At 38.3% G+C, this 10,733-nt stretch overlaps 1 protein-coding gene across 2 annotated transcripts in view; it reads left to right on the plus strand.

Moving 5' to 3' along the window:
- The window catches only part of LOC117316194 (potassium channel subfamily T member 2-like), an 88,807-nt gene extending 78,730 nt beyond the window's left edge, over nt 1–10,077 (plus strand). For both annotated transcript variants that reach the window (XM_033870711.1, XM_033870712.1), the window contains 2 exons: nt 2,342–8,348; nt 8,433–10,077. In XM_033870711.1, the coding sequence (XP_033726602.1) occupies nt 2,342–2,708 (367 nt within the window). In that variant the 3' untranslated portion in view covers nt 2,709–8,348; nt 8,433–10,077. The remainder of the gene's footprint in view (nt 1–2,341; nt 8,349–8,432) is intronic.
- Nucleotides 10,078–10,733: the final 656 nt, after the last annotated feature.

Genomic DNA, 10,733 nt, shown 5'->3' on the forward strand with positions numbered 1-10,733 from the left:
CAGTTCTCTATCATCTCGTGAATATCAAGGGTAATTATGACCCTCATGAATATTGAGGGTTATATTGAGGCAGAGTTTTCCTTTAGTAACTGGTGTAAAGTAATATATCCATCATATGTTTCCCTTGTAATTCAGGGAAAGTGTCAGACCTAAACACACAACACCATAGACAGTCTATAATACATGTAACTGCTTCCTTCAATGAAGTGATGCACACATATCGCCCTTCACCTGCGTTAGTCTGATGCCCTACTGATGTAACAGATGTTAATTAGTGTTGAGGTCTGATGCCCTACTGATTAACAGATGTTAATTAGTGTTGAGGTCTGATGCCCTACTGATGTAACAGATGTTAATTAGTGTTGAGGTCTGATGCCCTACTGATTAACAGATGTTAATTAGTGTTGAGGTCTGATGCCCTACTGATGTAACAGATGTTAATTAGTGTTGAGGTGTGATGCCCTACTGATGTAACAGATGTTAATTAGTGTTGAGGTGTGATGCCCTACTGATGTAACAGATGTTAATTAGTGTTGAGGTGTGATGCCCTACTGATGTAACAGATGTTAATTAGTGTTGAGGTGTGATGCCCTACTGATGTAACAGATGTTAATTAGTGTTGAGGTGTGATGCCCTACTGATGTAACAGATGTTAATTAGTGTTGAGGTGTGATGCCCTACTGATGTAACAGATGTTAATTAGTGTTGAGGTGTGATGCCCTACTGATGTAACAGATGTTAGTGTTGAGGTCTGATGCCCTACTGATTAACAGATGTTAATTAGTGTTGAGGTGTGATGCCCTACTGATGTAACAGATGTTAATTAGTGTTGAGGTCTGATGCCCTACTGATGTAACAGATGTTATTTAGTGTTGAGGTGTATGATGCCCTACTGATGTAACAGATGTTAATTAGTGTTGAGGTCTAATGCCCTACTGATGTAACAGATGTTATTTAGTGTTGAGGTCTGATGCCCTACTGATGTAACAGATGTTATTTAGTGTTGAGGTCTGATGCCCTACCGATGTAACATATGTTATTTAGTGTTGAGGTGTATGATGCCCTACTGATGTAACAGATGTTAATTAGTGTTGAGGTGTGATGCCCTACTGATGTAACAGATGTTAATTAGTGTTGAGGTGTGATGCCCTACTGATGTAACAGATGTTAATTAGTGTTGAGGTCTGATGCCCTACTGATGTAACAGATGTTAATTAGTGTTGAGGTGTGATGCCCTACTGATGTAACAGATGTTATTTAGTGTTGAGGTCTGATGCCCTACTGATGTAACAGATGTTAATTAGTGTTGAGGTCTGATGCCCTACTGATGTAACAGATGTTAATTAGTGTTGAGGTCTGATGCCCTACTGATGTAACAGATGTTAATTAGTGTTGAGGTGTGATGCCCTACTGATGTAACAGATGTTAATTAGTGTTGAGGTGTGATGCCCTTCTGATGTAACAGATGTTAATTAGTGTTGAGGTGTGATGCCCTACTGATGTAACAGATGTTAATTAGTGTTGAGGTGTGATGCCCTACTGATGTAACAGATGTTAATTAGTGTTGAGGTGTATGATGCCCTACTGATTAACATATGTTAATTAGTGTTGAGGTGTGATGCCCTACTGATGTAACAGATGTTAATTAGTGTTGAGGTCTGATGCCCTACTGATGTAACAGATGTTAATTAGTGTTGAGGTGTGATGCCCTACTGATGTAACAGATGTTAATTAGTGTTGAGGTGTATGATGCCCTACTGATGTAACAGATGTTGATTAGTGTTGAGGTCTGATGCCCTTCTGATGTAACAGATGTTAATTAGTGTTGAGGTCTGATGCCCTACTGATGTAACAGATGTTAATTAGTGTTGAGGTCTTATGCCCTACTGATGTAACAGATGTTAATTAGTGTTGAGGTGTGATGCCCTTCTGATGTAACAGATGTTAATTAGTGTTGAGGTGTATGATGCCCTACTGATGTAACAGATGTTGATTAGTGTTGAGGTCTGATGCCCTTCTGATGTAACAGATGTTAATTAGTGTTGAGGTCTGATGCCCTACTGATGTAACAGATGTTAATTAGTGTTGAGGTCTGATGCCCTACTGATGTAACAGATGTTAATTAGTGTTGAGGTCTGATGCCCTACTGATGTAACAGATGTTAATTAGTGTTGAGGTGTATGATGCCCTACTGATGTAACAGATGTTAATTAGTGTTGAGGTCTGATGCCCTACTGATGTAACAGATGTTAATTAGTGTTGAGGTGTGATGCCCTACTGATGTAACAGATGTTAATTAGTGTTGAGGTGTATGATTTCCTGATACGTCTTGTCCTTACAGATACGTTATACAACCAAGCTCCATGTTTGCCATTCCCTCCAAGGTGAACAAAATAAAAGGTCGCCGGAGAGCATGGTCATACAAGTCGCCCAGTACAGAGGAGATACTCAAACATGCCCAGTATCGACCACGAAGCCATTCTGTTGATGATGGAATTGGTTGTGCATCAGCCCTGGGATCAGAGTTATTGGGCGGACATCGTGATAGTTTAGGGGATGGACAGGGAGACAGGACCAGACAGACATCGGGGCCAGACAATGAGCCAGAAAATACAAACGTTAGTCCTGTGCCACAGATTGTTGTGACCAAGGCCAAAACAGGCAAAGTTTTTACGATGGAACGAACTTCAGAGTTAGAACTGCTTTAAGTGAACAGATCTATTACATTCATTTTTTGCTCACATCTGTGACAGATAAATTGTAAATAAGGTACACACTGTGTCTGGTATTGGAAGACAATATAAGTAGACTATGAAGTACCGTACTGTGTTTATACTGCAATATCTCTGGCATGCCTACACAAAACCTTAACATAAGCTTATCAAGTATGAAATGAAAATTGTTTGGTAATGTTACTGAACAGCAATATATTTGGGTATATATGCATTACTGGATAAATCCAGTACTTTGTTCGGAAATGTTGAATTAGGTGTTGTTAGTTGTGGTTTAAGAATCATACCTAGAGCCTTATCATCCTGTGCTTGCTTTCAATTGAGACACATCTTCAGTATCACGTGTAGTTGGTTTCTGTTGAGTCACACCTTCAGTATCGTGTGGTTGGTTTCTGTTGAGACACACCTTCAGTATCGTGTGGTTGGTTTCTGTTGAGACACACCTTCAGTATCGTGTGGTTGGTTTCTGTTGAGACACACCTTCAGTATCATGTGGTTGGTTTCTGTTGAGACACACCTTCAGTATCGTGTGGTTGGTTTCTGTTGAGACACACCTTCAGTATCGTGTGGTTGGTTTCTGTTGAGTCACACCTTCAGTATCATGTGGTTGGTTTCTGTTGAGACACACCTTCAGTATCACGCGTGGTTGGTTTCTGTTGAGACACACCTTCAGTATCGTGTGGTTGGTTTCTGTTGAGACACACCTTCAGTATCGTGTGGTTGGTTTCTGTTGAGTCACACCTTCAGTATCATGTGGTTGGTTTCTGTTGAGACACACCTTCAGTATCACGCGTGGTTGGTTTCTGTTGAGACACACCTTCAGTATCGTGTGGTTGGTTTCTGTTGAGACACCTTCAGTATCATGTGGTTGGTTTGTGTTGAGACACACCTTCAGTATCATGTGGTTGGTTTGTGTTGAAACACACCTTCAGTATCATGTGGTTGGTTTCTGTTGAGTCACACCTTCAGTATAATGTGGTTGGTTTCTGTTGAGACACACCTTCAGTATCATGTGGTTGGTTTCTGTTGAGTCACACCTTCAGTATAATGTGGTTGGTTTCTGTTGAGACACACCTTCAGTATAATGTGGTTGGTTTCTGTTGAGACACACCTTCAGTATCATGTGGTTGGTTTCTGTTGAGACCCACCTTCAGTATAATGTGGTTGGTTTCTGTTGAGACACACCTTCAGTATCATGTGGTTGGTTTCTGTTGAGACACACCTTCAGTATCACGCATGGTTGGTTTCTGTTGAGACACACCTTCAGTATTGTGTGGTTGGTTTCTGTTGAGACACACCTTCAGTATCGTGTGGTTGGTTTCTGTTGAGACACACCTTCAGTATCATGTGGTTAGTTTCTGTTGAGACACACCTTCAGTATCATGTGGTTGGTTTCTGTTGAGACACACCTTCAGTATCGTGTGGTTGGTTTCTGTTGAGACACACCTTCAGTATCATGTGGTTGGTTTCTGTTGAGACACCTTCAGTATCGTGTGGTTGGTTTTTGTTGAGACACACCTTCAGTATCGTGTGGTTGGTTTCTGTTGAAACACACCTTCAGTATCGTGTGGTTGGTTTCTGTTGAGTCACACCTTCAGTATAATGTGGTTGGTTTCTGTTGAGACACACCTTCAGTATCATGTGGTTGGTTTCTGTTGAGTCACACCTTCAGTATAATGTGGTTGGTTTCTGTTGAGACACACCTTCAGTATAATGTGGTTGGTTTCTGTTGAGACACACCTTCAGTATCGTGTGGTTGGTTTCTGTTGAGACACACCTTCAGTATCGTGTGGTTGGTTTCTGTTGAGACACACCTTCAGTATCATGTGGTTGGTTTCTGTTGAGACACACCTTCAGTATCGTGTGGTTGGTTTCTGTTGAGACACACCTTCAGTATCGTGTGGTTGGTTTCTGTTGAGACACACCTTCAGTATTGTGTGGTTGGTTTCTGTTGAGTCACACATTCAGTATAATGTGGTTGGTTTCTGTTGAGACACACCTTCAGTAGCGTGTGGTGGGTTTCTGTTGAGACACACCTTCAGTATCATGTGGTTGGCTTCTGTTGAGACACACCTTCAGTATCATATGGTTGGTTTCTGTTGAGACACCTTCAGTATCATGTGGTTGGTTTCTGTTGAGACACACCTTCAGTATCACGTGGTTGGTTTCTGTTGAGACACACCTTTAGTATCACGTGTGGTTTGTTTCTGTTGAGACACACCTTCAGTATCATGTGGTTGGTTTCTGTTGAGACACACCTTCAGTATCGTGTGGTTGGTTTCTGTTGAGACACACCTTTAGTATCATGTGGTTGGTTTCTGTTGAGACACACCTTTAGTATCATGTGGTTGGTTTCTGTTGAGACACACCTTCAGTATCACGTGTGGTTGGTCTCTGTTGAGACACACCTTCAGTATAATGTGGTTGGTTTCTGTTGAGTCACACCTTCAGTATCGTGTGGTTGGTTTCTGTTGAGACACACCATCAGTATCGTGTGGTTGGTTTCTGTTTAGACACACCTTCAGTATCGTGTGGTTGGTTTCTGTTGAGACACATTCAGTATCGTGTGGTTGGTTTCTGTTGAGACACACCTTCAGTATCGTGTGGTTGGTTTCTGTTGAGACACATCTTCAGTATCGTGTGGTTGGTTTCTGTTGAGACACACCATCAGTATCGTGTGGTTTGTTTCTGTTGAGACACACCATCAGTATCGTGTGGTTGGTTTCTGTTGAGACACACCTTCAGTATCGTGTGGTTGGTTTCTGTTGAGACACATCTTCAGTATCGTGTGGTTGGTTTCTGTTGAGACACACCTTCAGTATCGTATGGTTGGTTTCTGTTGAGACACCTTCAGTATCGTGTGGTTGGTTTCTGTTGAGACACATCTTCAGTATCGTGTGGTTGGTTTCTGTTGAGACACACCTTCAGTATCGTGTGGTTGGTTTCTGTTGAGTCACACCTTCAGTATCATGTGGTTGGTTTCTGTTGAGACACACCTTCAGTATCGTATGGTTGGTTTCTGTTGAGACACATCTTCAGTATCGTGTGGTTGGTTTCTCTTCAGTATCGTGTGGTTGGTTTCTGTTGAGACACACCTTCAGTATCGTATGGTTGGTTTCTGTTGAGACACCTTCAGTATCGTGTGGTTGGTTTCTGTTGAGACACATCTTCAGTATCATGTGGTTGGTTTCTGTTGAGACACACCTTCAGTATCGTGTGGTTGGTTTCTGTTGAGTCACACCTTCAGTATCGTGTGGTTGGTTTCTGTTGAGACACACCTTCAGTATCGTATGGTTGGTTTCTGTTGAGACACATCTTCAGTATCGTGTGGTTGGTTTCTGTTCAGACACACCTTCAGTATCGTGTGGTTGGTTTCTGTTGAGACACATCTTCAGTATCGTGTGGTTGGTTTCTGTTGAGACACACCTTCAGTATCGTGTGGTTGGTTTCTGTTGAGACACACCTTCAGTATCGTGTGGTTGGTCTCTGTTGAGACACACCTTCAGTATAATGTGGTTGGTTTCTGTTGAGACACACCTTCAGTATCACGTGTGGTTGGTCTCTGTTGAGACACACCTTCAGTATCGTGTGGTTGGTCTCTGTTGAGACACACCTTCAGTATCGTGTGGTTGGTCTCTGTTGAGACACACCTTCAGTATCACGTGGTTGGTTTCTGTTGAGACACACCTTTAGTATCACGTGTGGTTGGTCTCTGTTGAGACACACCTTCAGTATCACATGGGCTAACCAGAGAGTATTATTGATATATTAATAAGGTGTGTTACAGTAACCAGATAGAAATGCATTATATGGTTATATTAGGGATGAAAATCAAAGTGCATATTGTGGAATGAATCTCTGTGATAAGTTTATACATGTATTAAGAAATAGTTCAATATTGAGTTATATTATAAAGGTTAAATACTCATAAAGAATTTGATGATAAGTTGTTGTAAGATTCTGATTTCTATAAGGCCTTTGGTTGATACAGTATTAAGTACTCAGTATAAGGCACTGTGGTTAGTACATGTAATGCAGGCCAGATGTATACATCTGTAATACTCCACGAAGTTTATATTTTAACTGATTCTCCAATGGACATACATGTGATAATTTGGCCTATTATGGAGTGTTATAGTATGGGTTTCACATTAATTTGGCCTATTTATAATGGAGTATAATAGTATGGGTTTAACATTAATTTGGCCTATTATGGAGTATTACAGTATGGGTTTAACATTAATTTGGCCTATTATGGAGTATTACAGTATTGGTTTAACATTAATTTGACCTATTATGGAGTATTACAGTATGGGTTTAACATTAATTTGACCTATTATGGAGTATTAAAGTATGGGTTTAACATTAATTTGGCCTATTATGGAGTATAATAGTATGAGTTTAACATTAATTTGGCCTATTATGGGGTATTATAGTATGGGTTTAACATTAATTTGTCCTATTATGGAGTATAACAGAATGGGTTTAACATTAATTTGGCCTATTATGGAGTATTACAGAATGGGTTTAACATTAATTTGGCCTATTATGGAGTATTACAGTATGGGTTTAACATTAATTTGGCCTATTATGGAGTATAATAGTATGGGTTTAACATTAATTTGGCCTATTATGGAGTATAATAGTATGAGTTTAACATTAATTTGGCCTATTATGGGGTATTATAGTATGGGTTTAACATTAATTCGTCCTATTATGGAGTATAATAGTATGGGTTTAACATTAATTTGGCCTATTATGGAGTATAATAGTATGAGTTTAACATTAATTTGGCCTATTATGGGGTATTATAGTATGGGTTTAACATTAATTTGGCCTATTATGGAGTAATAATAGTATAGGTTTAACATTAATTTGGCCTATTATGGAGTATAATATTATGGGTTAAACATTAGTTTGGCCTATTATGGAGTATAATAGTATGGGTTTAACATTAATTTGGCCTATTATGGAGTAATAATAGTATAGGTTTAACATTAATTTGGCCTATTATGGAGTATAATAGTATAGGTTTAACATTAATTTGGCCTATTATGGAGTAATAATAGTATAGGTTTAACATTAATTTGGCCTATTATGGAGTATAATAGTATGGGTTTAACATTAATTTGACCTATTATGGAGTGTTATAGTATGGGTTTACCAATTAAAATCTCATTTTTTCATATGGCAAAATCATTGATAATTATGTCAAAAAAGTTTTAGTATTAGTATTTAGATTTTGAAATGGCCATATATATACAATATATAGTTAGTTGTGGGTTTACTCCTATTCTGAATAAAAAAGTGTTTTCACTAGATTTCTGTACATCAGTAACAAATTAGGTACCACTAATAAACAATAAACCATAAATAGTCTCGAAAAAACATGTACAAACTGTAAATAGGTTGTTTACTGGCTCAGGTATTGGTAACTTTGGTAAGATGATTGACAGCAGACAGTGCTGCTAGTCTGAGTTTAAAGGTGACAGAATATTGATCTTTTCCCCTTCCTACCTATGTTTATGGAATTTGAGAATTGACATGTGGATGTTTTCATGTTTATATCAATGAACCTCTTGTGTGATTTGATGGGTATACTAATATGTGATGGAGGTGATCTGTGTGATTTGATGGGTATACTAATATGTGATGGAGGTGATCTGTGTGATTTGATGGGTATACTAATATGTGATGGAGGTTATCATGTATGATTGTCAGACATATTACTGGTTGTGCTTTATATGTACACAATCTCAACAATTCATTGAGTCAGATGGAGAAGTATTAAAGTCTTTACACTTTTGAGATTATTATCAGTTTTATGTGATAATTAATACATTATTTAGTTTTATGTGATAATTAATACATTATTTATATGTAGCTGTCGGTTTATGGATCTGTATAATGCATAATGCTTAACTATTTATAGTATGATATTATTATGATATTGTGTGCAAACAAATTGGATGTGAATGTATTTTTTTCACACGACTTGTTCAAAAAGACCAATAGTTAAGAGATATTTCATAATGTAGCATGTTGCATCAATACACTTTTTGTGATACATGTAAATTAAGTTCCTTTGAATAAGTTGATCATTTGTATATGATATTTTTTGTTGAAAGTTGTATTGAACTTGATATGTTTCTACTTAATTTTGCATTCCATATATGTCTATGAAAAGTGTTTTAGTGGCACTTAGCATCTGTACTGTGCATACATGTACAACATGTACAATTTATATACACTGTCATTGTACAGCTGAATACGGTCGTATATACATTGTCATTGTACAGCTGAGTACGGCCGTATATATATATACACTGTCATTGTACAGCTGAATACGGCTGTATATACATTGTCATTGTACAGCTGAATACGGCTGTATATACATTGTCATTGTACAGCTGAATATGGCCGTATATACACTGTCATTGTACAGCTGAATACGGCCGTATATACACTGTCATTGTACAGCTGAATACGGCCGTATATACACTGTCATTGTACAGCTGAATACGGCCGTATATACACTGTCATTGTACAGCTGAATACGGCCGTATATGCATTGTCATTGTACAGCTGAGTACGGCCGTATATATATATACACTGTCATTGTACAGCTGAATACGGCCGTATATACACTGTCATTGTACAGCGGAATACGGCCGTATATACACGCATTGTCATTGTACAGCTGAATACGGACGTATATACATTGTCATTGTACAGCTGAATACGGCCGGGCGACACTAATAACTGGGCCCTGTTAATGTTGTTCAGAAGGTAATTAGCAAATTATAGTTTACCTGTAATAACAATTTCTAAATCCTGATTAAATCATTTCTGGTAAAACTAACTTGACAACATTTTATGAAACTAATCATACACGTCAGTCCCCTGTCTACGTCTGTATTTTAAGGAAAACACAGGTTTAGAAGTAAAGGAGAAATGAGATTTTTACTAATGAAGTGACTAAGCTACAGGTAGTCACCTTTTGAACATCTGGACCTAGAGGTGTACTTTATCCTGCTACTTTTCTGTTAAATAGCTTTTTTCTGTTATTACGACCCTGTCTGCTGTTTGTTTTCCAACTCAGCAGCAAACATGATAACCCACCGATATTTATATTTGGGACTTCAGAGTAGGTTCCTGATTTTTATATGTTATGTACAACTACATTTAAGTATAAAACCTTGATGTTAAAGTTATCAATCATCACTTGACAGAAACATTTCAATATACATTGTATACTTATGTGAGTGGCTCTCAGCAATCTGAAATGGATGTCAAACATATCTTAGCAACATAATTAAATCAATTATATCATACTTTCTTTGTTTTTCTAGGTTTTTGTGGTTGTTTTTTACACAACATTCCAATTAATCTTTACTAAATTTTCTAGACACCTATTTACTATTAACATTTGATTACAATCACTACAGCTGATAATCATGGTGATATAATCACTGATGGGAGTGACATTAGTGTGTAAGGTACCTCTATTGATGTTAAACATCCTTGGTACATCGCATGCCTGATGACATCCTAAGTGATTTTTAGGTCATCTGACCCAAAGGGTCGGACCTATATACCCATCGTGTTCCGTCCGTCGTCGTGCGCCGTGCATAAGACTTTTATTTCAAAATGTTACTCCTCCTTAACCCTTGGATGGATTACTTCCAAATTAAGTTTGAAGCATCATTAGGGGAGAGCAATCATATTTGGTATAAATAAGGCTGTTCTGACTCCTGAGGCTGGAGGGGCAGGGCTCCAAAAGGGGAACTTTGGTGAATTTTTGCTATAAAATCCTACTCCTCCTTAACCCTTTGGTAGATTACAACCAAATTTGGTGTGAAACATCATTGGGGGAGGGCAATCATATTTTGTATAAATGAGGTTGGTATGACCCCTAGGGCCTGAGGGCCCGGGCCCAAAAAGGGGAATTTTGGTGAATTATTGCTTTAAAACCCTACTCCTCTTTAGCCCTTGGGTGGA

This window comes from Pecten maximus, chromosome 18, assembly GCF_902652985.1.
Source record: "Pecten maximus chromosome 18, xPecMax1.1, whole genome shotgun sequence".
NCBI lineage: Eukaryota > Metazoa > Mollusca > Bivalvia > Pectinida > Pectinidae > Pecten > Pecten maximus.